At 35.1% G+C, this 25,880-nt stretch overlaps 2 protein-coding genes across 2 annotated transcripts; one reads left to right on the top strand and one right to left on the bottom strand.

Annotated features, from left to right (window-relative positions):
- Positions 1–800: 800 nt before the first annotated feature.
- On the bottom strand, positions 801–22,436 carry LOC110384566 (hormone-sensitive lipase). The gene is made up of 16 exons (XM_049844582.2): positions 22,311–22,436; positions 21,837–22,121; positions 20,075–20,232; positions 15,927–16,113; positions 14,101–14,314; positions 10,357–10,547; positions 8,962–9,211; positions 8,354–8,563; positions 7,943–8,083; positions 7,559–7,708; positions 6,716–6,857; positions 6,006–6,104; positions 5,487–5,582; positions 4,702–4,846; positions 4,106–4,231; positions 801–3,693 (listed from the first exon to the last, which is right to left on the bottom strand). Exons 1-16 carry the CDS (start codon positions 22,407–22,409, stop codon positions 3,586–3,588), a joined length of 2,601 nt encoding a protein of 866 aa, XP_049700539.1. The 5' UTR covers positions 22,410–22,436; the 3' UTR covers positions 801–3,585.
- Positions 22,437–22,627: 191 nt separating this feature from the next.
- LOC110384567 (telomerase Cajal body protein 1 homolog) lies at positions 22,628–25,178 on the top strand. The gene is made up of 5 exons (XM_021345884.3): positions 22,628–23,184; positions 23,380–23,568; positions 23,711–23,874; positions 24,259–24,548; positions 24,721–25,178. Exons 1-5 carry the CDS (start codon positions 22,742–22,744, stop codon positions 25,060–25,062), a joined length of 1,428 nt encoding a protein of 475 aa, XP_021201559.3. The 5' UTR covers positions 22,628–22,741; the 3' UTR covers positions 25,063–25,178.
- The last annotated feature ends 702 nt before the right edge of the window (positions 25,179–25,880 follow it).

Below are 25,880 nucleotides of genomic sequence, written 5' to 3'. Positions count from 1 at the left end.
AACTGAACTGTCGTTGCTTGCTGTGCCAGACATGTTTTGAGTACCATGTACTATGTCCAACAAAAGATTGTGCTTTCAACACTGTCTAGACCAAAATCACCAAAATGGCACGCAAACCAATCGAATGTCGTTGAAATGCGATTGGTCTTGTATAGGTAGCAGAATGCCCGATATGGTTAACTGCTATTGCGATTCAATTTCTATTCAATTATGACATTATTAACTTAGGAGAATCAGACCCCAGTTCACGCAGATTTCGATGTTCGGTTACCGAAATAGGTAATGACAATTGATTCCATGTATAAAACGTGCATGTAGAACGCTCCTTTTTTCATAAACATTTTTGTAGGAACGTTCATTTTCAGTCTCGTAACGAATTCATGAACGTTACAAATAAGTGGGTCATCGAATGACAAATAGTCGTAAGATTTTATGAGCAACAAATATCAAGATAAAATGAAATGGTGATTCATTTTTTTTAAGCAGTCACAATCTGAAAATTGTACAGTCAGCATTAGAAGTACTATTAAAAATGAGTGGGTATGTACTTTGTTATGATTAAGTATAAGGTAATAATACCAGCATAATTATGACCGCAGTCCATTCAGTTTATTCTGGTATTTCTAGTTTGCATTTTCCATTAGGCATAAACAGAAGGTAAATAGATTTCCGATACTGCGCTGCTGACCCTACCATTCGACGATACATGGTTCCTATAATTATCAATATCATCATTATAATTAAAGATTCACTGTTTGAGATAAATATATTCATGGGAAGTTTTGGAAAAAAAGATCATATAATTGCATTCATTTATTGAAATAACTGACATTGTACAATATTGTCATTATTGACTAGCTGGTATATTTTCACTATGGACGATAGACCTATTTCGTTTGTGATTATAATTTTAACATCTATATCCATTTCCATAAGGCCTAAATTTCATGTGTCCGTCTATTAAAATCACCCATAAATTTATACAGAGATTAACAATGAAATGTTGCAAGTTTTAGATATTTTAAAATCTATATGGATATTTTTATTTCTATAAAAAATATTGTTAAATACATTTTTATTTTTTTACATTTTCATACACAAACAGACAACATTATTTTACATGATGTACTTATTATTCGTGTTTTAGAATACTGTTAGTTATGCTTTCGAAAAGCTTCAATTCGCTATCACAGACACAGTTTAACTTTGCATTCTTATAGCATCTAAGTTTGTAGCTCGGTTCTTGACACCTTGACAATTAATTCGAAGCCAGATAGTCAATTTCGATTAACAACATCAATGCGATAGAATTTCAATACGAAAGTTGTAGACGAAGGCGTGCGTCAAATGCAAAGAAACCATTAATCATCTAAACATTGACTAATATGGATAATTTTATATTTAAAAGTGGAACATATAAACATTTACAGCAAGTCGGTACACTTCTAAAGATTATTCAGATTCCGAAAGACTTTCTCTAGTATGCCGTAGTATTAAGATGAATTGTTTTTCGCGTGGATCCGCGTTTTCGGCATACAACGAGTTAAAGAAAACATTTAGTATCTTATACCATAACAAAATATTAGGCATATTCTAAAGCTATGCGTTTTCTAGGACTAATCACTATTGAATCTTGAGATTTAAAATATTTGCAGTTTATATACACTAAGACACTATGTCAGAGAAAATGATATAATTGAACACAGCTGTGGAAAAATGCTATATATTGCTGATATTGAAAGTTTCTAATTAATTCTGTCTGCTATATCTTCCTTTAATTTAGATTTAAGCACAGACTATTTTAGAAGATTTAATTCATGTTTTGATATTTTTCTTCTCGATTCTTATAACCAAGTGTGATCTCTTGAAATTTAAATATTACTCATACAAAATAGGTTGTATTCGCTTCACAAAATAAATTTATCAAAAATATACAACGAAGAATTGAGCATTCAATGTTTCGAAAATTTCTATAATGTGATGTAAGGACATGATATACCAGTATGGTCCATGGTTTACGAAAAGAATGATTAAGAAAATAATTTAAAATGAAAATAAAATTAACTTTGGTAATTGTTACTAAAAAAAACTCATTTATGTATCAAATGAATCCAAGTGATATTATTTTATATTATATTCGATATATAAACAAATTATACAATTCCGTTCGTAGTGGAATAAAAAAATACGTGGATCGTGAAGTGACCTATATTCTTTTGTTTCGGCATCAATACAGGTACACGCAAGGACGAATAATCACGCGATATTTGAATCTTTAGCATGCGTTGCCCTGTATGGCCTGTTAAAGTACCCGCGATTTCTTAAACAAAAAAGATTTTAACCTCATCATACAGTTAATAAACACCAAATTAAAGTATTTTTTTATTAAAACACAATCACTGCCACTCCTACACAATTAATATATAAAGCTTTTTTACAACACACGATTGATCAATTAAATAAATTTCACAACACTAGCAAGGGAAATGTTGAGATGTACAACAATTATTTGTTAAATATTATATACAATAAATAATTTTAACTAAATGCATTTCCCGTGATGTTTGGTTCTATCACCATTGCCAACAACGTGACAAAATATAACAAGTACAAACCATAACGTTAACTTAGAAACATGATGAAAATTTAATAAATTAAAATAACATTACAAAAAGAAAAGAATAAATTACACAACTTCACAAGTTTACAAAGATTTTCCTTTATAAGGTTAGTGGGTGAAATTGTACATTTCAGCCGATCTATTTGTGATTGCCGTAGCTTATAATACGTACCTACAATAGCTTTTATGTAAATACTGAACTACATACATATTGCACATACAATACTGCCCCGTGGAAACAACACAGCTCAATAAACAGGACGAAGTTTACTCTAACGCGTGTTTTAACATAACAATATACTTAAAACATTATCTTACTTTTATATTGACAGTACCATTAAGGAATTTGGCATTGTTTAATACATTGAGAATTTTCATTTTGATGCAATATCGTTATTTTATAAAACTGCTAAGTTACTGCAGTACTTAATTTTAATTTAATTCTCGATTTAGTGCGCTTTTCCTCATATTGTTTAGCGAATATTCGCTTACTTAAACGCCGATGACGGACGAATTTACATTATATTCCCAAGTGAAAAGTTTCTACCTGCGAACTTTTTCGATATTAGTGAGACTAATTCTTTACAAATTGGTCAGTGCGAAACTTTACGCGAATCTTAATTCAACTCGGAAAACAGTGTTACACAATTTGTCATAAGCTTTTACAAATTCAACTACCGTACGCGTTATAGGTAACATCAACTCGCCTAGCAAGGCTTATAGTAATAATCGATTTAATCGCATCAAGTTCATACGTTAAATAGTTAAGTAGTCGAATCCGCTTACATTTAATTGCCAATTAATGAATTGATTAGCATATTAAGTGGTTTAAGACACTGAATATATTCACCACTTCACACGACTCGATAATCGAGATTCTCGTATCGATTATAATCGATTGTCGTAGAGTCCGTTTGTACATAGGTCACGAGTGATTACTACGTACGGCAGCAGAGGCCGCACATTCATAACTGTTCGTTCTCCCTGCCGCCTCCCACATTGTTCTCGAGGTCGAGTAGCTGTTTGATGCGCTCGATGCACAGTTTTGAGCCTTCATTCGCTTCTTTGGCCATCTGAGGAATAAAAATCATTCTTAGATCGATTGATTTCACCTGCTTGGTTACTTCTAAGCAACACCAAAGGTAAAAAAACACGAAGTCATTGCTCATTAAAGGAAAATTAATAAAAAACACCTATGTTGCCCGAACTCGAAATTATTCATTTTATTACTGATATTTCCAGTACTGTGACTACAATTATCTACCAGGGTTTTATATAGAACTTTATTTTATTGAAAAAATCGCTCTTAGGCGATTAACACACGGCACGGTGAAGCGGATCTCATGTCGCATCGACCTGTATTCAATCCGTTGATGCTTAACACACGTACACCGCCTGACCGCGTGTTCGAGGGGTGTTCTTTTGTTCCTCCGTGGCGGTGCGCGGTGCCGTGTGTTAATCGCCTTAAACTGATCTGACACTTACAAGTGAAAAGTTAAGGAATCCATGTGGCAGTCCTTCTAACACTTCAATGCCGACTGTGTTGCCAAGCTTCTTCAACTTCTTAGCGAACATCACACAGTCGTCTAAACACGGATCTAGGTGCACCGTCTGAAAAAAAAAAAACATACAAGCATAAAAATAGGGTAAATAGGAACAAGCTAATAATCATGTAAAAACACAAAAACATTGATCACCACATAGGTAGGAACTTTCACAATATATTGAATGGCTGAGAAAGCGCCATTTCTCAAATCCGAGGTATGCGGCGACAGTGTTAGTCTATTGGTAATACCCTCAAAAATACATAAATAGTTCCAAAACATATTCATTCAATAGTCAAACAAAAAATGCACTTTTATTATACTTCTATTATTGTATGTACAATACAGACAAACTGTAATATCATATATTTTTTTTAAATGTAACTATGGAGTTTCTTGCCCGTTCATCTCCGTAGATAGCTACTTTTGGAATGGGCAACTATAATCAGACTTACTTACATTAATGACGTTCATAAGCTTGTAAAGGTAAATTAAATAAATGATTTGACTTTGATACTAGACTAATAAGTTTCTTACCAGTATTCTGACAGGCGGGAACTTGGTGAGCAGATGATCTTCGGCCCAATACGGCGACAAGAGCGGATCCCTCGGCACTGAGAATATAAACTCATCGGACGGACTGCGAGCTATCAATGCGTCTAGATTTGTGCGGGCTGCTAGACTGTCAAATATACAAAGCAATCATTTTACAAAACAACATTTAAAAGGTCATTCAAAATTAATGAATAGTCTCTAAACAGACTCCGAACACAGGTAGGCCGGAGCAAAGATAATCGATCCAGGTGGGGTTTCGCGGGCGGGGCGGACCTTGGGTGCGAGTGCGGGGCTGCCGTGCAGACGATGTCCCACCTAATCGCATGTCCACTGTGCCCTGAAACCTGCTCGCGGGAGGACTTAATGAGCGCATCCGGCCGTGCTCTCGCTGTGGCGGCATATTGGGCTGACATAGTGTAGTCTCAACATATGACATGTCATCGACTCGAAAGAAGAAGAAGAATGAATAGTTCTAGAACTCGATGTTTCAAAAAAAAAATAGCAAATCTTAATCGATTTAAATAGACCCCCGTCGGGCTTTATTTCTAAGAAAAAGATAATCCTCCCCTTTTTTGAAGTCCGTTAGTTAGTAAAATAACTCCGGTGTTAATTTTTGCTTAGGTACTAAAAAAAGCCTTTACAAGTGCTATATTTTTGATACCACCATAATGACAACAAAATAGTATTCAACACATATCATTGGGTTATTTTTATCATAATTATGTATATGGGGCGGGTTTTTTTATTATATTTGTGTAAAAACTTACTCATCTTGCGTCGGTTTAGTGATCGCGTTTGAGCCCGTGATGTAGGCTAGTCGGGACGACATTGCACCCATGAAGCCTGTGGCAGCTTCGCTTATCCTGGAAGATATTATACAAATTAATAGTATAACATACTACCCCCTTATATACTCCTTCATGTACTACCCTATGTACTCTACCTATAGTACATACTTCCGCATATGTATATTTCTTTATTTACTCCCCTACAAACTAACTTGTGCACTCCCTTTTGTTCTACCCCTATGTACACTCCCTACAAAGTCCCTCATGTTCTACCCCTATTTATGCCCTTAAATTTCCCCCTGTTTTCTCTTATAAGCTCCCTTTTGTACACCCCTATATACTCGCCCTCATATACTCTTACATCTACCTGCATTTCAAAATATGTTAGGTAATTTTCAAATATTTAATGTATGAATTTATGTGCCTACAACATTTTTGAGGGCAATAAATGCATATAGATAGGTGTAAATCATAGCAAGATTAGTGATGGATACATACCTCGTCTTAATTCTCTTCTTGTTTTCTTTACTGAGATCATTATCGTCCACTAGCGGCGGTTCACCTACTAATGTGCTGGAATTTTCAGATTCTGGCTCTCTGTTGCAAAGCATGCGTTAGTCATTACATTGTATGAGTATGACACAAGGGCGGCACACATTTTTTAGTACAGAGTTCGTTGGCCCAAGAAATTATGTACAGACAAAAAAATCAATCTGTCAAATTCCTTCAATAGATTTTCCACCTTTTCACAATAGTGGAAGGTTAATATTCGATTGTTAAAATTTGACAGATTCGGGTAGGTTGGCTTGCTGGCGTCTGTACATACATTACTACGAAAATATTTAATTCTACAACATTTTCATGCAGTGTTACCAGTTGAAAAAAAAATAACAAACGAAGTCTTTACACTAAAACTATGATAGTACGAAATTAAAACATGATACAAACTGCTACATACCTACGCTGAATTCATGAACTACATAATATTTTATGAACATTAATGGCCAGTTTCACCGGTTACTGATAAAATCTCTGAAAGGTTTCACAAGTCTCGGGTAGGAATATTTGGTAGAAATTGTAAGCAACTTTATCTGGCAGACAACATTAATTAATGCATAACCAGTGAAACTGGCCTAAACATAATAACAGTCTTAGTATTTTGCAGTAATAAAACTCCACATAAAACTTTTAAATAATGATTAGTTTACCTGTGAGATTCATCTAAGGCGTTGGGCGAAGGCTTGATGACAGGAATCCTGCGTCCTTCCGAGTCCGTATCGCTATCCAACACGTACCTCTCTAGGAAGTCTGACACGTACTTCTGAGATTTGTCCTCCGGTGGAGTGGCGCCTGTGTAACAGAAAATTGATTGTGAGTCAACAATACCAAACATTAATAAGTATAAATATGAGATATTTATTTTATCCTGCCGGGACTGCGGGTTGTTCGAAAGAGATACCGCGGCCCTGGTACATAAAAGCCCTATGACGGAACACGATGGTTTTTAGTCAGTAAGAGTCTGACACTCCCTCACCGCTGCTAACCCGCAGCGGAAGGGGTCATTTGATGATTTTTGAAGTCGTTAAAAAAAAAAGATTTTTTTTTTATTCAAAAGCTTAAAATCCCTAACTAAAGGCCCTTAAGCTCCGCCAGGTACGACGGAGACACCTCCTCGCATGACGACGTATACTGGCAGTGTATAGTACTAGGATACGTGACCTGTGGCGGTATGCTCGCTCTGCAGCGAGGCGGCGCTGATGGTGGTGTCGGAGGACTGGCGCCGCTCGCTGCCCGACTTGTGCGCCTGCAGCTCCGCCAGGTCCGACGGAGACACCTCCTCGCATGACGACGTATACTGGCAGTGTATAGTACTAGGATACGTGACCTGTGGCGGTATGCTCGCTCTGCAGCGAGGCGGCGCTGATGGTGGTGTCGGAGGACTGGCGCCGCTCGCTGCCCGACTTGTGCGCCTGCAGCTCCGCCAGGTCCGACGGAGACACCTCCTCGCATGACGACGTATACTGGCAGTGTATAGTACTAGGATACGTGACCTGTGGCGGTATGCTCGCTCTGCAGCGAGGCGGCGCTGATGGTGGTGTCGGAGGACTGGCGCCGCTCGCTGCCCGACTTGTGCGCCTGCAGCTCCGCCAGGTCCGACGGAGACACCTCCTCGAATGACGACGGCCCGGAGCTTATGCCCTCTGAACACAGGTATCGATTGTTAATCGATTACATTAATACTGTATAAAAATAATTTTTAGATGGTCAAGAATCAAACTAATTCTTTCTTTACTTTTCTAATATAAATTGCCGATATGTTTTCGACGATTGTTTTCGATCGTACAATTATCGACTGGTTATTCTGACCAAACCTATTTTTTTTTACATAGAAACATTCATATACGGTATAGAATTCACTTAAATAATGTTCTTACCTTGTGAAGGGCTAACTCTAAGGAAGCCATTGCTGTCAAGTGGCGTAGTTGCATTTGAAACAACTATCTGATTGTTGCCGCCATTTTGTTTGTCACCTTTACCTTTCCCGCCATCCGACTTTGAGTTCGGACTGGCGTACGCTGAAAGCAAAAGCATTAAATGAATTAGAATTATGTATAAAGTTTCCAAGTGAATATAATGTGAAAAGCAACATTACAGTTCGAGAATTTAAAAAATAAGACGTTCTCAATTTGACCTGTAAGTATGTATGCTTGTGTGCGATTATCTCGCATCGTTTTTCAAGCGGGTTTCCAGCCTAGTGTGTGTGACTTAAGAGATTTTTTTTGTTATTAAATTGTAGTTTTATTAGTTTTATATTTAAAAAAACACTGCAAAAATCAAAGACATACCTTTAAGGCACCTCATCATGAATCCAAAAGGCAGTACCGGGTCCATTAAGCACAGAAGCCTGGCTGGACTGGGTACGAAGCTGATCATCAGTGGAGCGTACGCTAGGAACATGCCTTCAGGCCGGCGCAGACCAGAGGTCAGTATTTTAAGAGTACAGGCCGCTACTAAGTTCGCGCCGGCCGAATCGCCCGCGAAAACGATGCGTTTGCCTAAAGAAATAAATAACAAAAATAGTAAGGATAAGGTTATTTTGCAGAAATCCATAACATTAAATAGTAAGGAAGTAAGGATATAAAGAGGTGTTTATTTAGGTGATTTAAATTAAAAATTCAGGTCTATAGATTTTAGTGGAATGATTGGACCTAGAAAACTAAAAAGTTTGACTTCTAATTCTCAAATCATAAAGTACCTGAGAAGAAATTATTAGAATAATTTGACAACAAATGTGACTTTCATATGCAAAATGACATGTGAAACAAGGTACATTATATAGTTCAATTTATTTTCAATCAGGGATTGGCTAAACCAAAAAAAAGCTATTCGCTAGAAAAAAGTCATTGCGGTATCAAAGGGATTCAATACTTCTACAACAGAAAAAAAAACTCACCAGTAGTACCAATCTCCTTAAAATTGGACAGCATCCAACAATAAGCGTAGAAGACTTCCTCCAATGCTCTCGGGAAAGGGGCTTGGGGTGCTAAACTGTAGTCTACCGACAGTATCGGCACGTTCAACTTCGTAGCCCAGTCTCGGAGGTACGTCTCATGAGACTTGGAACTTTGTGCCACGAAACCTCCCCCGTGGCAGTGGAACAAGACGCCTTCGGCTGGAGGGAGAGAGGACGAACCTTCCCCTGCCTGGATTTGTTTCAAAAATAGAAGTTTTAAGAATCATGTTAGAATTAACATATTATTATATTTGGTCACTATGACTATGTCTTTACTTATAAGGTTGTGGCACACATGAACGGCACATCGCAGTTCCTTCTTAGCGCTTCGCTTGACATTTTTATTTGACACTTAGTAATTCGTATGTCATAAAAAACATAATATTATAATGTCAATTTAAAAGCCAACGGCCAGGGTGATAGCGAACTTACTACCTTAAAACTGCTGCGCTGTGCCGTTTATGTTTGCCAGCCTTTGAGTAGTTAAGAAGAAGAGGTTTTTGGCTACATCCTAATGTTATGGTATACATGTTACTTCTACTTACAAAACTTTATAGACATGTCATGTTTGTACTAAAATGACTAAATAAGTTATGACTTAAAAGCTAGAATACTGATATGTTGAATCAAATTCTATCAAATAGAACAAGTTGATAGAAATAGATGTATGAGTATTTGTATTCTAAAGTATGGAGTATAATTTAATTAGAGTTGACCCTAAACGGTCAGGTTCTAGTGTAATCTAGAGTCTAGGTTAATCACACTATAATGACAGAAACATGTAATGTATAATACATCTATTTGTACCTACAATGTAAACTAAATGTATGCGTGGATTGATACATTACCTAGATTCTAATATTATATGTTCACATTACATCAGTACAATAAATACCTTTATCTCTGGGAAAAGCTGTGGTAGTCATTAAAAACTTTTAGATAAAAATTAAATAGCCTCAACATTTGCGTTAATAATAAACAAAACAACATTATTTGAATTTATTTGATAACTATTATGAGACAGTATATCTAATAGGGTCTGATTGGGTTACATAAAATAACAGCTCATTATATTAAAAAATATGCTATATTCTTAAGAAAACTTGAAAATAGCAATTTCATCAAACGTTTGTTCCATATTTTTATACGAAAGTTTTTTTTATAACATATTTTCGTTTAAAACTCCATTCGTAGATGCGTCTAAACCACATACTTAACTCCACCTACCAATTTGTGAGCAAGTCTCTAGTTTTTTTTGTCTTTTTCGTGTAAAGTCATCTTTAGTATAACCTAGTGTGACAAATTGAATCGTTCAAATAAAGAACATTTACTCACCATGCCAATTCTTTTGTTAGCACTTATAAGTCTGACATTCAAGCCTTGTAGTCCTATATGCACGGAAGGAGGCAGCACGGTGATCTCTTTGCCCTCTATGGTCGTAACCACTATGGGCTCAGGAGGTATAGTTATAAGCTTATTCACTGCTACCGGCGATGACATAAGACTGGGAACCCTTTTCATTATCTCTGAAACAATTTGAAAAGAGTTAAAAGGAGGACTTTATTGTTATGGTGATCGACGATTACAAAGAGCAGGCTCAATTAAATTATTTATTTTTACTATTTTACCAACAGTCGTTAACCCTGATATGGACAAAAAAAACTTAAAGCAGATAAAGAATATGCAAAATCAGTTACAGGTAATTCTCAGCATACAAATTATCAGATTTTCGCATCATGTTATCTTGGTGGGTCGATAACCATAAAATTATGATTTCAATTGTCTGATCTTGATTTTCGGCGTCTAAACTAAAAAGATGTTAATCAATTTAATCAAAAAGTATAATTTTTGAATAAAATAAAAATGTTGCAATTGAAGCATTGTAACTTCTTGTACTTCGACCCGGATCAAGACAGTACCTATGTATATTTTAACACGCTTATATTAGCCTTACTTGTAAACTTGTAACTATGTAGTTAGTATGTAAGAAAATCTTAGAATTTTAATTTGACGCACTTCCCGGCTCCCGGTCTTCGATTAAGATGAAATTTTGCGCACGCTCTGAGTTCTGATGACAATACATGACTAGAGTGTTTTTAGTTTTTTTTTTTAACTATTTTTATTTACTGGAATAATATCTGTAGATTAAACAAAAATTACAATATTCTTAAAAGAATTCTACAGAAGAATTCAAATAGCCTCATATACCGAGCGATAGCTAGCTCTCTATTATATGACCCTTCTATTACGGGAACGCCTTATCCGGACACGCGTGACATGAATTGATTAATTTTAATCTCGTAATCTGTCGTGTCGTGAGCTAAAAAGATTACTCATTCGACACAAGTGGATCTTGGTAAAAAAGGAACCTTATTTATGAGAAGGTATTTTTGTTGCTATATTTAAATTGGTGATTTTTTATCGAATTTGTAAGTTGGTGATGAATTTTGCAATAACGATGCGGTCTCGTCTGACAGAGAAAAATACACATTCCGCCGTCTCCAAATGACTGGGAAATAGGGCAGGAAAAAGAAGAATATTGATGAATTTTGGAAGATAATTTAATCGAATTTATTCTTTATATTTATTTTGCCAAATCCGGAAGCCTGGAAAATAACATTCAGAACCGAATATCAGCCGCCTGGCTTAAGTGGCGCGAGCTTACAGGAGTTACCTGCGACAGTCGAATGCCCATTAAACTGAAAGGGATTATTTACAAGTCTGTCATAAGACCAGTTCTCATTTATGGAAGCGAGACGTGGGCCGTAACAAAAAAGCATGTCAGTACCATCCAAGTTGCCGAGATGAAGATGTTGCGGTGGATGTGCGGAGTAACGAGGCTCGATAAGATCCGTAACGAGTACGTACGCGGTAGCCTTGGAGTACGCGATGTCGCCGATAAAATACAAGAAAAACGGCTGCGATGGTACGGACATGTTAAAAGGAGACCACCTGAGTACATCGGCAATGTGACACTCAATCTCGATATACCCGGTCAAAGGCGCAGAGGCAGGCCAAAACTGCGGTGGTTGAGTGTCGTAAAGAAAGACATGGAAATCTGCGAACTCAAAGAGGAAGATGTCCAGGATAGAGCGAAGTGGAAGAAGAAGATCCGGAAAGCGGACCCCGTCACAAGACGGGATAAACGCTAAGAAGAAGAAGATATAAATGGCAATAAGATCCTTGAAATTGTTGTTTTGTTTATTATTGTGTAGCGCCTTATATGTAGGTTATTATGAAAGTGCACTTATTTTGTACTTGCCTTTAATATCACATGTTATTATTCCAAGGTTGAATTTATTTATACTTTATTTGTTATGAAACATTACGCTTAGCTATGTATGTATATTTTCCTCATAGCGTGGTAAGATTGACGTTTGTAACACGTTCGCAAAACTCGGCGATTACCGCGGAAAATCACGTTTGATACGAGTCAAACGTATAAACAAATATTTTATTTACTTATGTTTAAACGAACACAATATACGTAAAAGTATATGTATATTTACGTATTTAGATGAAATAACGCATGATTATTCGTGATTATAATTTTTCTGCTTAGGACTTTGAAATAAATAAACACATAGAACCAATGTGTATTTTTTTAAATCTTTGAATAGTAAAAATAAGAAATTATAAAATACTTGAAACAGTCTTCAGACTGTCATAACATTGTTTTTTTTGGCCTATCGAACAGCGTGAGATATCAGATGAACCTACATGTACCTACTAACATACCTAAAAGTGTAGCTATGTGTAAATCTTAGTTTATTATTATTAGCCAAAGTCTAAATTATCATATTTACTTATATGATAACGCGTGAATTTGTAATATTATGTAGCAACATCCGTGTCACGTCGATATGATAAGTACCTACTACAAAGTGTAATTAGTATCCGGTACTCAATTATTTTTTATCTCCAAGAAGATATTTTGTGATGAAACGATTTGAACTTCAACCTTTTTATGCACGTGCTTCGTATTACTCAAACTCAGAACTTGATAAACGTGTATTGAAATATAGTTTTTATTATCAACGCCGTTGAGTCTATTTTACATTGTGAATGTAGGAAATAGTTCAATCAACCTAGTTAATTATGTAGTTCAGTCCCTTTTAATGTTTACTTAACAACAATATCAAAAGTATTACAAAACCAATGAGATAAACAATCGGATTGCCTTAAATGGTTATTATGTCGATAATTCCGGTTGACCTAGTTTCAATCTTATTCCGAATACATACGGTTGAAAACGCGAAATGCAAGTCTTCGTCATCTGTTGTGCAAAAACATTACTTCTGTACAATGGCGAAGGCCATTTGCTAAAAATAAACAAGTTGTTACCATAACTGACAGTCTTGCGAAACAAGACAATAATCCCCACATCTTAGGTTCAAGTTCATAGACCACATAGGTATTTAAATGAACTCAAAAACAGCTGTTTCCTTGTAACTATGAATTGTCACGTTGAATTTTTAAAACAAGCAGTTCACAGTTGTTTTAAGAAAAACTGACGATTATATTGTCGGTAAAACTTGGGCCATAGACCGATATGAATGAAGCACATGAATAGCAATCAATGTGTTTAGTGACCGTCGAGACCTGAATTGGCGAAAGTCATTACAATCAATTGAGGAAAACGGTTTGTATGAGTAGGCGAGGCCAAAGTTCTCAGTGTTTTGTGTCATCATAGGTAGGTAATGTTCTCTATCAATTCATTTATCGATGCCTATATTGAAGCTCTTTAGATTTTAAACTGAATTACGGATGTTGATATAAATATTCAACAGCTAAGCAAGCAGTTTGAAATTGAATATTATACAATGTCTAGAAATCTTTTTTATCCACATTGTACTTGTAGGTTAATTGAGCGATGGATGCTACATTTTGCTGTTTTATTTTCATTGGATGAATCAGAGACCATCACAATATTGACAATCTAAATACGAAAGGGAGTTTGTTGTCAGGCTTTCGCGCTAAAGCGGCTAATATGGGATGTAGAAAGGAAGTAGCTTCCTTGCAACTAGTGGGAAATCTTGAAAAACAGCCAGTAGTACAATAAATTAAAAACAAACATACCACTTTCAGCCAGAAACCAGAACGCCTTGCAGAACTCGATGCTGGCCGACTGCGAAATATTAACGATCCTCCTTGCTCTCAACTCAGGGTCGATTAGATACTGGCCACCAGTCCATACTGAGCTGATGAGGTTGCCATGGCAATAGTACGCCTCGGAGAAGCCCGCCATACATATTGATATGCCTTTCAGTATGCCTCGCATTGACGGTAAGAACTGCAATAGAATTTTAAGATTTGGGTAAAGGTTGGTATGAAGGTGTCCTTTTAGTCTAGGACTTATATTTTTTTTAGGACTTATAGGATTTATATTTTTTTTCTTTGAATTGTATAAATTATTTTTCTAGTAACGATTGCACTAAAATTATTTTGTATAATTTACTAATACATTTTTAGCTCAATTTGGATTGTATAACATTCTCAGGACTAGATAGAAAACTGTATGTTTGTAATTATTTTTATTTTCTTTTAAAAAGAGTGTCCATGGAGTTTCTTGCCGGTTCTTCTCCATGAGACCAACTCTTTGGAACCGTGCACCTAGCTTTGACGTTTCGAAAGAGCTTTCATAGGCCTATTTGAAATAAAAAATTTTGAGTTTGAGTTTGACTATTCGAACAAAATTGTCATGTTCAGATAGAAAGATTGTTGGCGATATTAAAAACGTCACTAACGTAAAAGAATGCACCTTGAGATTTGAGAGATGAGATTCCTTCATTACGTTCAATTTTCTTTTGCTAACCTACAACATGATCATAAAACTAACATACCTACACGTTCTATGTATTTACGCATGCGAACACATCATTTTACAGTCAGTGCACATATTAAGTAAATGTCTCTACACTATGGTGAAAGATATGCAAATTACACTGTCAGTTTCATATGCAATAAAGGCCAACCAAGACTTTGATTGAACTGGGAATGTTCATTATAAACGTGTATCAAATACATGAAACAAAAGAATATGACGTATTCACGCTCGCGTTCCCCGTTGGCTTGGGAACGAGTATTTTCGACAGCCCAAATCTTGCCAGCAGTACTATGAATTTGAATTGCCATGAATGTCAGGAAAAATGAGGTGCTACTGAGACATTCATAATAGAATATTCAAGTAATTGATACCAACTACAACTACGACGGTTTCGACTAGAATAGGTACCAATACAGTTTAAATTCCCATAATAAGAATTCTGACATCAGAGGCAAACACTACGCTCAAATATTTACGACTAAAAGTAGACGTTCAATAAATGGGATGCCTTTCGAATATCCTTATAGTCTTAATTAACAATCAACTTTTTTGCAATTCATTTTTTCACTAATTGGACTCGATACCCGCTCATTCACGATTGGCACTCAACCAACGCGAACGTTCTGAAAAAGGGCACATTTTGCAATCTTCAAATACTCTTTGGTCTTAGAATTTTCATCCGATCTATATTTATTGCCGTAGATATTATTTTTAACTAAATGTAAGTACATGTAAACTAATATTGTAAGCCGAAAAGGTCTTTTTCGCGCACTAATTTCAGGGTCCTACTCAGGGTCTAATTGGATCATTGATCAAGGAAGGCTGTGTGCTCTTTATATGGGACCGTGAAGTAGTTTCAGTTGGGCGAAATCACGGCACACATAATATTAATAAATAGCTAGACATGTATTGTAATAATAAACAACTAACATGTATTATACAACTGGTGTTAGATACATTAAGACATAACACCAGTATATTAATAACATCAATAAACTGTTACTTCTAAAATTTCAAATGGCCAATTCTGTAACTGAATAAGACATCCAAGTAAAATTAAGAATAAGTTTCAACTTACTTGAAATCCAAGACACCTTCCATAGAAACAATACTGATTAATGGTGTCTGCTTGAGCGAACAACTCTTCGGGAGTATGGGGTTCCGTCGGGAACAATTCACCAGTCGGGGCCCAGGATAACAGCGTATGTAGGTGGTGGAGACAAGTGCCTAATGATGCTAGGAGCTGACCACAGGACTCTATCTCCCTAGAACAATATTGTTTTGTTAGTAAAAGGATTTAGGTATAGGTAGTTTGTATTGGCCTTATTTAGTGTGTTGATATTCATAACGTGCAAAGGAAAATACAAGGCTGATTGAAGTAAGCATATATTATATTCGACACATTCAATGCCTGTATGCGTTAATGTATTATTTTCCAGAGGTATTTATAACACCCTTAAATTACAGATCTTATAAGCAGGGCTCATTCATAGTTAGGATAAAAGCCCATGGCAGGGAGACAGGTTTTCAGTATTCATACGAAAACATTTTTTTTAACAACTTTCTTAATCATATAAGAACCAATTGTTTGATTACGGTAGGAGCCTCTCACAATATGGTGTCATGCTAATTATTTGTCCCAATTATCTACCCATTGTTTGAGCATCGAACTCGATTTCTGCAGACTTCAAGAGCATTTGTTTGCTTACACATCAGCAGTACCTACCTATTGTTTATTTCTCCTTGCATCGAAAATACAGTCATGACGTAATACCTATCTGATGGATTATTCTCGTGGAAAATTGAGTAGCGGAATGCATTTGCAAGATAATAACATGTGGAAAACACTAATCTGGTTATGAATCGTTTGAACAGCTACGTCAACATGTCCATCAAAATATAATAATTATGGCTTACGCGCACGATCGTACTATAAACAAATATCTAGTTTCAGACATGGACTGTGGTAATTTGTTTTTAGTTGTGCAAATAAGATGATAGGTATAAACAAGCGGTCTTTAGCGGTCTGTTTTTCCTGTAGAATGTAGATGTAGAGGTTTTCATTTTCAGTGCACATAAAATCATCAGTGCATTGATAACGTAATGAGATAAATGTGTATCAAAATTCAAATGAATATAATAATGGTAATTGAAATAGGACAAAAAATAGAGATGATTATATTGTTAGGTACTGTAAATAATGTTTACTTTCTAAACTCGACTAGATGTTTGTAAAGAAAAGCAGAAGCGTCATCAATGCTATTAAGATTTTATTCTTAAAATGCAATTAAGCGACTGAAAGTTGGCATCAGTTTTTATGCGCTATATAACATGAAGTGGAATGGATGGGACATGGACGCCAAATCTATTGAGTCATTTCGAAGTAGGTACATAGATAAAATCGACATGTCTTGAGAATATACATCTAGACACACGGCAGTGTGTCCGCCAAGTTCGAGCAAAAAAGGCGACACACCGGCCGTGGGTTATATTACACGAACCATTTCGGGCCAAATTCGACCCCCCTGTAACTCAAAATCTATTTTATTTACGCATATCAAATTTCTCGTATCTGTTGAGACCCCCTCACTTATCTAAAATACAAAATTTCATTAATATACCTATTGTAGGTCTTGAGATATTGACGTCAGAAAATCGCTATCTAGACACACGGCAGTGTGTCCGCCAAGTTCGAGCAAAAAAAGCGACACACCGGCCGTGGGTTATATTACACGAACCATTTCGGGCCAAATTCGACCCCCCTGTAACTCAAAATCTATTTTATTTACGCATATCAAATTTCTAGTATCTGTTGAGACCCCCTCACTTATCTAAAATACAAAATTTCATTAATGTACCTATTGTAGGTCTTGAGATATTGACGTCAGAAAATCGCTATTTTTACTATACACTCACTGACTGACTCACTCATCAAAAACCTAGACCACTTCCAATGGTCGTATTGACTTGAAATTTGGCATGGAGGTAGGTCTTTATGTCAAGGTAAAGGGAAAAATCTGAAAATGGCCAAGTGTGAGTCGGTTTCAAAATAATGAAGGTGTTTTATACCCGGTGTAAATTTATACCCTAAGGAACTAAAACGAACTAAATTTATCTATATTTATATAATATATCTTCGAATGGTACAAAGGTTTGTATTTAGTCAAAGTAAAGTAAAATCTGAAAACGGCCAAGTGTGAATCACTTTCGAAAATAACGAATGTGTAACTTTGATCCACGAACATAATATATGATAACATGTCATGTCAGTCAGTTGGTAAATCTAGTACATTTAGTTAATCTAGTTCATTTCTTTGTAAGAAACATAGTGCATATTAAAAAATCTAAAAGATAGTATAAATGAGACATTTCTTTAACTAACTTCATCATAAGAAAAAAATAAAATGAACAACCTTACAAAATAAATGAAATCCCACCCAAAACAAAATGTGAAAGACTGCCAAGTTCGATAATATGGGAATGCTTCGCCTATAAAAGAAGTGAGATCTGAATAAGTACCAAGTTCCATACACATACCTCAGTTAAAAATAGTTACTTTTTAATGATGTTACTTGGCAAGTTTTAATAGAAAATTAAATACTTGATTCATTGCGTTTAGTAGATTTATAACAAGGTGTATGAAAACTTGCCAAGTAACATCATTAAATAGTAACTATTTTTAGCTGAGGTATGTGTATGGAACTTGGTACTTATTCAGATCTCACTTCTTTTATAGGCGAAGCATTCCCATATTATCGAACTTGGCAGTCTTTCACATTTTTGTTTTGGGTGGGATTTTTACTATACACTGATTCACTGAGTCACTCATCAAAAATCTAGACCACTTCCAATGGTCGTATTGACTTGAAATTTGGCATGGAGGCAGGTCTTTATGTCAAGGTAAAGGGAAAAATCTGAAAATGGCCAAGTGTGAGTCGGTTTCAAAATAATGAAGGTGTTTTATACCCGGTGTAAATTTATACCCCTAAGGAACTAAAACGAACTAAATTTATCTATATTTATATAATATATCTTCGAATGGTACAAAGGTTTGTATTTAGTCAAAGTAAAGTAAAAATCTGAAAACGGCCAAGTGTGAATCACTTTCGAAAATAACGAATGTGTAACTTTGATCCACGAACATAATATATGATAACATGTCATGTCAGTCAGTTGGTAAATCTAGTCATAGTTAATCTAGTTCATTTCTTTGTAAGAAACATAGTGCATATAAAAAATCTAAAAGATAGTATAAATGAGACATTTCTTTAACTAACTTCATCATAAGAAAAAAATAAAATAAACAACCTTACAAAAATAAATGAAATCCCACCCAAAACAAAAATGTGAAACACTGCCAAGTTCGATAATATGGGAATGCTTCGCCTATAAAAGAAGTGAGATCTGAATAAGTACCAAGTTCCATACACACACCTCAGTTAAAAATAGTTACTTTTTAATGATGATTACTTGGCAAGTTTTAATAGAAAATTAAATACTTGATTCATTGCGTTTAGTAGGTTTATAACAAGGTGTATGAAAACTTGCCAAGTAACATCATTAAAAAGTAACTATTTTTAACTGAGGTGTGTGTATGGAACTTGGTACTTATTCAGATCTCACTTCTTTTATAGGCGAAGCATTCCCATATTATCGAACTTGGCAGTGTTTCACATTTTTGTTTTGGGTGGGTACTTCTTACAGGCAAGTATTACTTTTTTAAAACCATTACTGTTTAAACATTGACACGACTTTTTTCTCAGGTCAAGTGTTTGTTGTATGCAAACAAAAAGCGACAAAGCTATAAACAAAAAACAACTAAGGAATAGTAATTTATGTCCACAGGATTTCAGCCTTGATCTCCTTGAATCCACAATTGGCAACAATAAACAAGAAATAACTAGTCAGTCATGTTTGTGGTTTACTACTATTGTGTTCTACCAACCAGTATTCATTTCATTATTGGTTTTAACATAGAGGGATATTGAACCTTTACGTATTAGATTTAAGGTGCATTTTAGATGTGTCTATTAGTGTGGTTACTTTAAATAATAGAATAAAACCTTGAAATCGAAGATTGATCTTACTATTCAAGCCTTAACAGTGAATTGCATCATTAAACTTTAACAATAACCATTTTCTCTTCACGTTGTCAAATCAAATGAGCGGCAAGTATATGGCTGGTTTTGATTTGGTACCAAACTGTGTATATATGTATATACTTACTTAACAAAGTGTCCTTTACGGAATAGCAGGGCATCCCTGCTGGTATTCACTTGTCTGCTGAGTTTCAAACCGTGCAGCACGCAGGAATCAACTACTGAGACGAAACTGCGGTACCCATTGCCGGGAGACTTCGCATCAAAATCATATAGTGGGGCCACCTGGAACAAAAAATCTAATAAGTCACTATTCATACCATAACTTGAAATTTTCTTCAGCCTGTCTTCTTATTAAGCTTCTATTTAAAAAAGAAGAAACAAAAATATTCATACATTTATATTCTGCAAACCTATAAGCATGTTATTTAGTAAATTATGTTGTATTAAGTAACTAATTAATGCAAATTAAATTAACATTGTATGCAAAACAGCAACAATATTTATTTACTACTTAATTTCCATAATCTTAGCTAATGCATTACTCAGTGATGAAATAACATAACTTACCTACTTAATTTTAATGCCAGTTTATTTTTATTTGTGTACTGATTTACAAAGTGTATAAAAGGTAAAGCATTTGTAGATGTTAGTGTATGAAAAACTAAATTTTTTTGTGTATATGATGTGACCTCATACAATAACATCATAAAAAATTACAATCTAGCTGTAATGCTAATAAGTAATTCAATGTTGTCTTAATTTGCTAGGAAAGTATGAAACTAAAAATGAAAAAAAAAAAAAATATACAAATATCCTCATCACCATCATCATCTTTTTGGGAAGTTGGTTAAAAACACATAAAGTACATTGCACACAACAGCATTAATTGATTAAGCGTGTATTTTCCCAGTTGAATCACCGATGAGTAAGATAATGTACAAAGTTCAAATACACATTGTCTGGCAATGTTACGATAAGATTTTTACAAAACCCTATAAATACATAGTATAGTACAGTTTGAAATAAAGTGTATGTTAGACTTATCAGACATGTGATCATAATGTGATTGACCATCTGTTTAGAACACATGTTTTCCATGATAATAGACATTGTATGAAACACTTTGTATTAGTTGTAGATTTACTTTAATAATATACTAAACACCTTCCTCTCTTCTATTTTGCTGTCCCCATCAGGGTGCATAATTGTGAATACCTCTATTATTTTATATTTTCTACCAAATGTACATTATGGAATGCAATAAATGACATGATATGATATTTTGTTTTGAAGTTAAGTAATTTTACATCATATTATTAAATTACCTAGTTCAAGATCAAAAATGTAACATTAGTGTACCAAATAAAGAATATCTATCTATTAGTATTATGCAGTTAATTTTGTTGAAATTACAGACTTAACTTTATTTAATTTTTAATTCATTTAATTTATCTACTTACTGATCTTTACTTTTATATTTCCTAGGGATATCCTGAATAATGTGTTAGCCGAAAACCCAAAATGATTGATAACTGAACTGATAAGATAAAAAACATTTGAATTTTCAATTTATAATTCCACCTAATTCTCAGATAAATGAAAGGTGTGATAATTATTGATTTCAGAGCCTAGTTCTTTTGATATTAGTTCATAAATTAAAACTTAAAGAATATTCATTTAATATTGAAAGGTAATGTTTATAACACAATAATAAATTGTATTGGGATTGTATAGTATTGCCTACACTAATTTCTTTTGGATCCAAAATACCAATTTTAATAAGAATTAGAGCAGAGGCTATCCGAAAATCTTATATAAATCACCTTCAAAACATTTATGAAGTAAACATCATGTGTTTTATGTAAGCAAATTGTTAAGATACATACCTTTCTCACATGATCCACCAAAGGCCACACAGTGTCTACATGGTCCATGAGAGTCATGAAGCCCTGGTACAGTCTCTGGCCATTCTCACTGTCATCCGGTTGGAAATAAGTCGCGTTGTTTTGGCAGGAATCTTTCAACGCCTCGTACATAGCATACGTCGGCGGCGCACCGTCCTGAGACCCTTCACAGCACAGAGAGGCCTTAGCCGGCGACTCCGGAAAAGCCATTTTCGACCAACTGCCTTTCGCAAAACGCAAACCGCGTTGAAAGAACTTAATCCTCATCTGCAACGATTTTATTATAAACATCTGACGCACTTATTTGTTATGCAAAGGGAAAAAAATCATACCAATCTAAAATATATTTACAAAATAGTTCGCGGGACAATTTTGCTATCATTGTATCATTATTATTTTATTACTTCATTCATCCGCTGATTTTATTAACACTGAATTTATTAACTGTTAAATTACCGTTCCTCTACGATCGAGTATTGAATACAGTTTGACAAATTGACGAATGCGAACAGCGAAGTCGCTGTCAGCTGTCATTTTGACGACATTCAGTGACATTGGACAGCTGTTTTGATTCAGTAAATACGGAACAAAATTGATCTCCTTAATTTTATTTTATTACCATAAAAATTTTAACAAATAAAATATCGTAAAAAAGAGAATAGTAAAGAAGTAAAAGAAAATTAAAAAAGTTTGTCCCTGTAAAAATGCCGTAACTGCATGTTTTAAACTGGTGGTTGTGTCCACAAACTCAAAGTTGTCAATTTCAAAGTCACTCAAATAAGGAGCTGTCAAAAGATAAAATTTGTTTGTTTTACGGGAAAATAAATACGTGCCGGCCGACGGCTATTTATAGATAATATGATATAAAATTACCTTTCTCTATTAAAATGGGGGAAATATCGATGGAAATTCAGTCAGTCGATGCTGGCGAACCCTTAAGCCATGATGAAGCGGCCTCCGCTGTCGTAGAAAATGCTGAAGCCTTAGTGACTGACGAACAGAATTTTTACCAATATCCCAGTTTATTTACGAGTAAAACTTTGATAGAACTTTCCAATTCGTCTTGGTCGCGTTCTGCCAAAGCTAAGAATGATGTGCAGCCTTATTTGCGGGGTTGTAAGTGGTCTCCGGACGGTACGTGTTGCCTGACAGTGGTAAACAATGACGGTGTGCATGTGACGGAGTTATCCCGGGATCTGTACACAGGCAACGTCGCAGCAAACCGGATCATAGATGTCATGGACTCTGTAATCCATGTTAAAGAAGCTGGCTTGGTTTACGACTTCTGCTGGTTTCCTCTCATGAACAGTCAAGTACCGGAAAGTTGTTGGTTAGTTTACAACACATTTAGTATGAACACTAAGATAATAGATAATTATAACAAGAGTATATTGTCTTGGTAACTAGTTTAATTTAGTATCTAGTAGGCTACATGCAAAGAGAATGTCAACTATTATTTAAAATACAGCAATAAATATTTCAGAATAATGTGACATGTACTTATTTAATATTTAACTACTTACAGCTGGCTGACAACCAGACAGAATGCACCCATACAGATGTGGGATGCCTTTGATGGTTCACTGCGATGTTCCTACAGGGGGTTCAATGCCGTCGACCAAATGGAACCAGCCATATCTGTCACCTTCACTAAAGATGGCAGCAAAATTATAGCAGGATACAAAAAATTCTTGCGGACTTTTGATGTGGATCGGTATGTATTCATAAAATTATTTTCTATTTATATAATTTTATTAATTATAGCTATTGAACTTCAGGATGAAGTATGTATTTTTTTTTAATTTAACTGAATAAATACCAACCTATCCTTAATTAAATGAACTTGAAATCCGCAGGCCCGGGCGAGACTTTGCAGAACATAAAATAGGAAGTCCTGCAGCATGTTTTGACACTTGTGACAATCTTCTAGCTGTTGGCTCCTGGAACACAAGTATTAGTTTGTACAATGTCAATGAGATGGGCACTTACAAGAGTATTGGGAAAATGCATGGCCATGGGGGTAAGAAAGTATTACATATTGTATTTACAGACAATATTAAAGTGTAAGCTTGTAAATTAAAATAGGACTTACTGTGATATTCAGCACAATGAATATTTCTACACTAAGCCATTAATGAGACTGGCATAAATAGCTACATAGAGAGTAAGGGTGTCACCTGACTAATCTACCCACCAATGAATACTGCTTGATTGTGTTTAGGAATACTACTATTCAGTAGTTGGATTGATGATCAATTAAAAGGTCAAGTAACATCCTAATGATTATTTCTGAAGGATCAGAGGAGCCTTTTATCTGCATGGGTGATCTTAAAAATGTTGTCCATCTTTGGCACTAAATTGGTACTTAATAAACAAGTTTCCGAGTTCTATGTTTATGTTCTAGGTGGAGTAACACAAGTTAAATTCGCGCCGGACGGTCTTCGCCTAGTTTCAGGCGCGCGAAAAGACCACAGACTTTTAGTATGGGACATCAGATACTACCGCAGACCACTGAACATATTGACTCGAGTAGTGGATACTAATCAAAGGGTTTACTTCGATATCTCGCCTTGTGGGAAGTACTTGGTAACGGGTGGCACGGATGGCGTACTTAAAGTATGGGATGAGGATCAAGTGCATTGGAAATCCAGTTTAGATACTACTGATGATCAAGTAGATAATGCTACCTATAAGGTTAGTCAGTGATATTTCAAGGAATTTGTTGATGAAAATGTATCTGATGTTGTTAACATACTTCTACGCTTTATTCACTTGTATTAAAGAAATGGTTATTTATAATTAGCCCAGAGGCGTATAGTCGCGTTTGTAACTACATAGCATATTATTAATTTGATCTCCTTTTCAGTTCCCTCTCCACCAAGATTGTTGCAACAGCATTTCAATACATCCGCTGCGACCTATCTTAGCGACTGGTTCAGGACAGTATCATATAGTTGACCCACTGCATTCTCCTCAAAAGAAGTGTACTAGTGGGGTCATGAAAGTCGAAAATGGAGCAGCAATGAAAAACACTGCAAGCAATGACGAGTCTGAAAAATTAAATATTGATACAAATAATACTACAAATGAAATGGAAGTAGATGATAGTGACAAAGATTCAGAATCTAATGTAGACATGAAATATTCAGACGTCAGTGAGAATAGTTTAGTATTTTGGTGGATTGGTGAAGTTTCAGATTTGACGTAAGCCTTCTAATGACCTTAAGAGGAATAAAGATATGTTTTTCATATCAATTGTATCTAGTCTTTAAATAATTGTAAGTTTTTAACCTTCTGATACATATTGTACCTACATTTAATTTTATTGTTGGTTTTATTTGAGACCCCTGTTCCATGTTTTTTGTAGCGCGAATGCACATCAAACTTTTGCTTTAATTCTCTGTTGAGTGGGTCTATTTGTTAAAAGTATTCCGATAGTCCAGTTAGGTGTCCCCCAAGGTTCAATAGTGGGACTGATGTTATTTTTAATCATTAAAACTGAGTTAGAAAACTCCCAGTTACAAATTATTTTCTTACATCAACCATAGGTGACACGCAGTACGTGTAGTATATAACACCAGACGTTGGTGATTGGAGACAAAATACTTCTATAACAAATATACTACACGTACTGCGTGTCACCTATGGAAAGAAAGAAAGAGAAAGAAAACTTATTTATTGACACAAACCATACATACACACAGAAACAACAAAACTGTCCTGAGATGTCCTGTCCTATGGTTGATGTAAGAAAATAATTTGTAACTGGGAGTTTTCTAACTCAGTTGTAATGATTAAAAATAACATCAGTCCCACTATTGAACCTTTTAATAAATTAAAATAACATAGTTTTACTACACTACCTTTTTACTTAGTAGTAATCTTTCAGGAATTACATCGAAAAATGATTACAGTAAACAGGCTAAACTTTTTGTTTTATTATCGACCAGTAGGCGAAACAATGGTCAGTATTAAAACAACTCTTTTCAAACAGATATTATCATTTGATTTAAAGCTACGTTACAA

Source organism: Helicoverpa armigera, chromosome 16 (genome assembly GCF_030705265.1).
Source record: "Helicoverpa armigera isolate CAAS_96S chromosome 16, ASM3070526v1, whole genome shotgun sequence".
NCBI classification, from domain to species: domain Eukaryota; kingdom Metazoa; phylum Arthropoda; class Insecta; order Lepidoptera; family Noctuidae; genus Helicoverpa; species Helicoverpa armigera.
The sequence above is the reverse complement of the archived record's forward strand: the minus strand, read 5'-3'. Positions and strand labels throughout refer to the sequence as shown.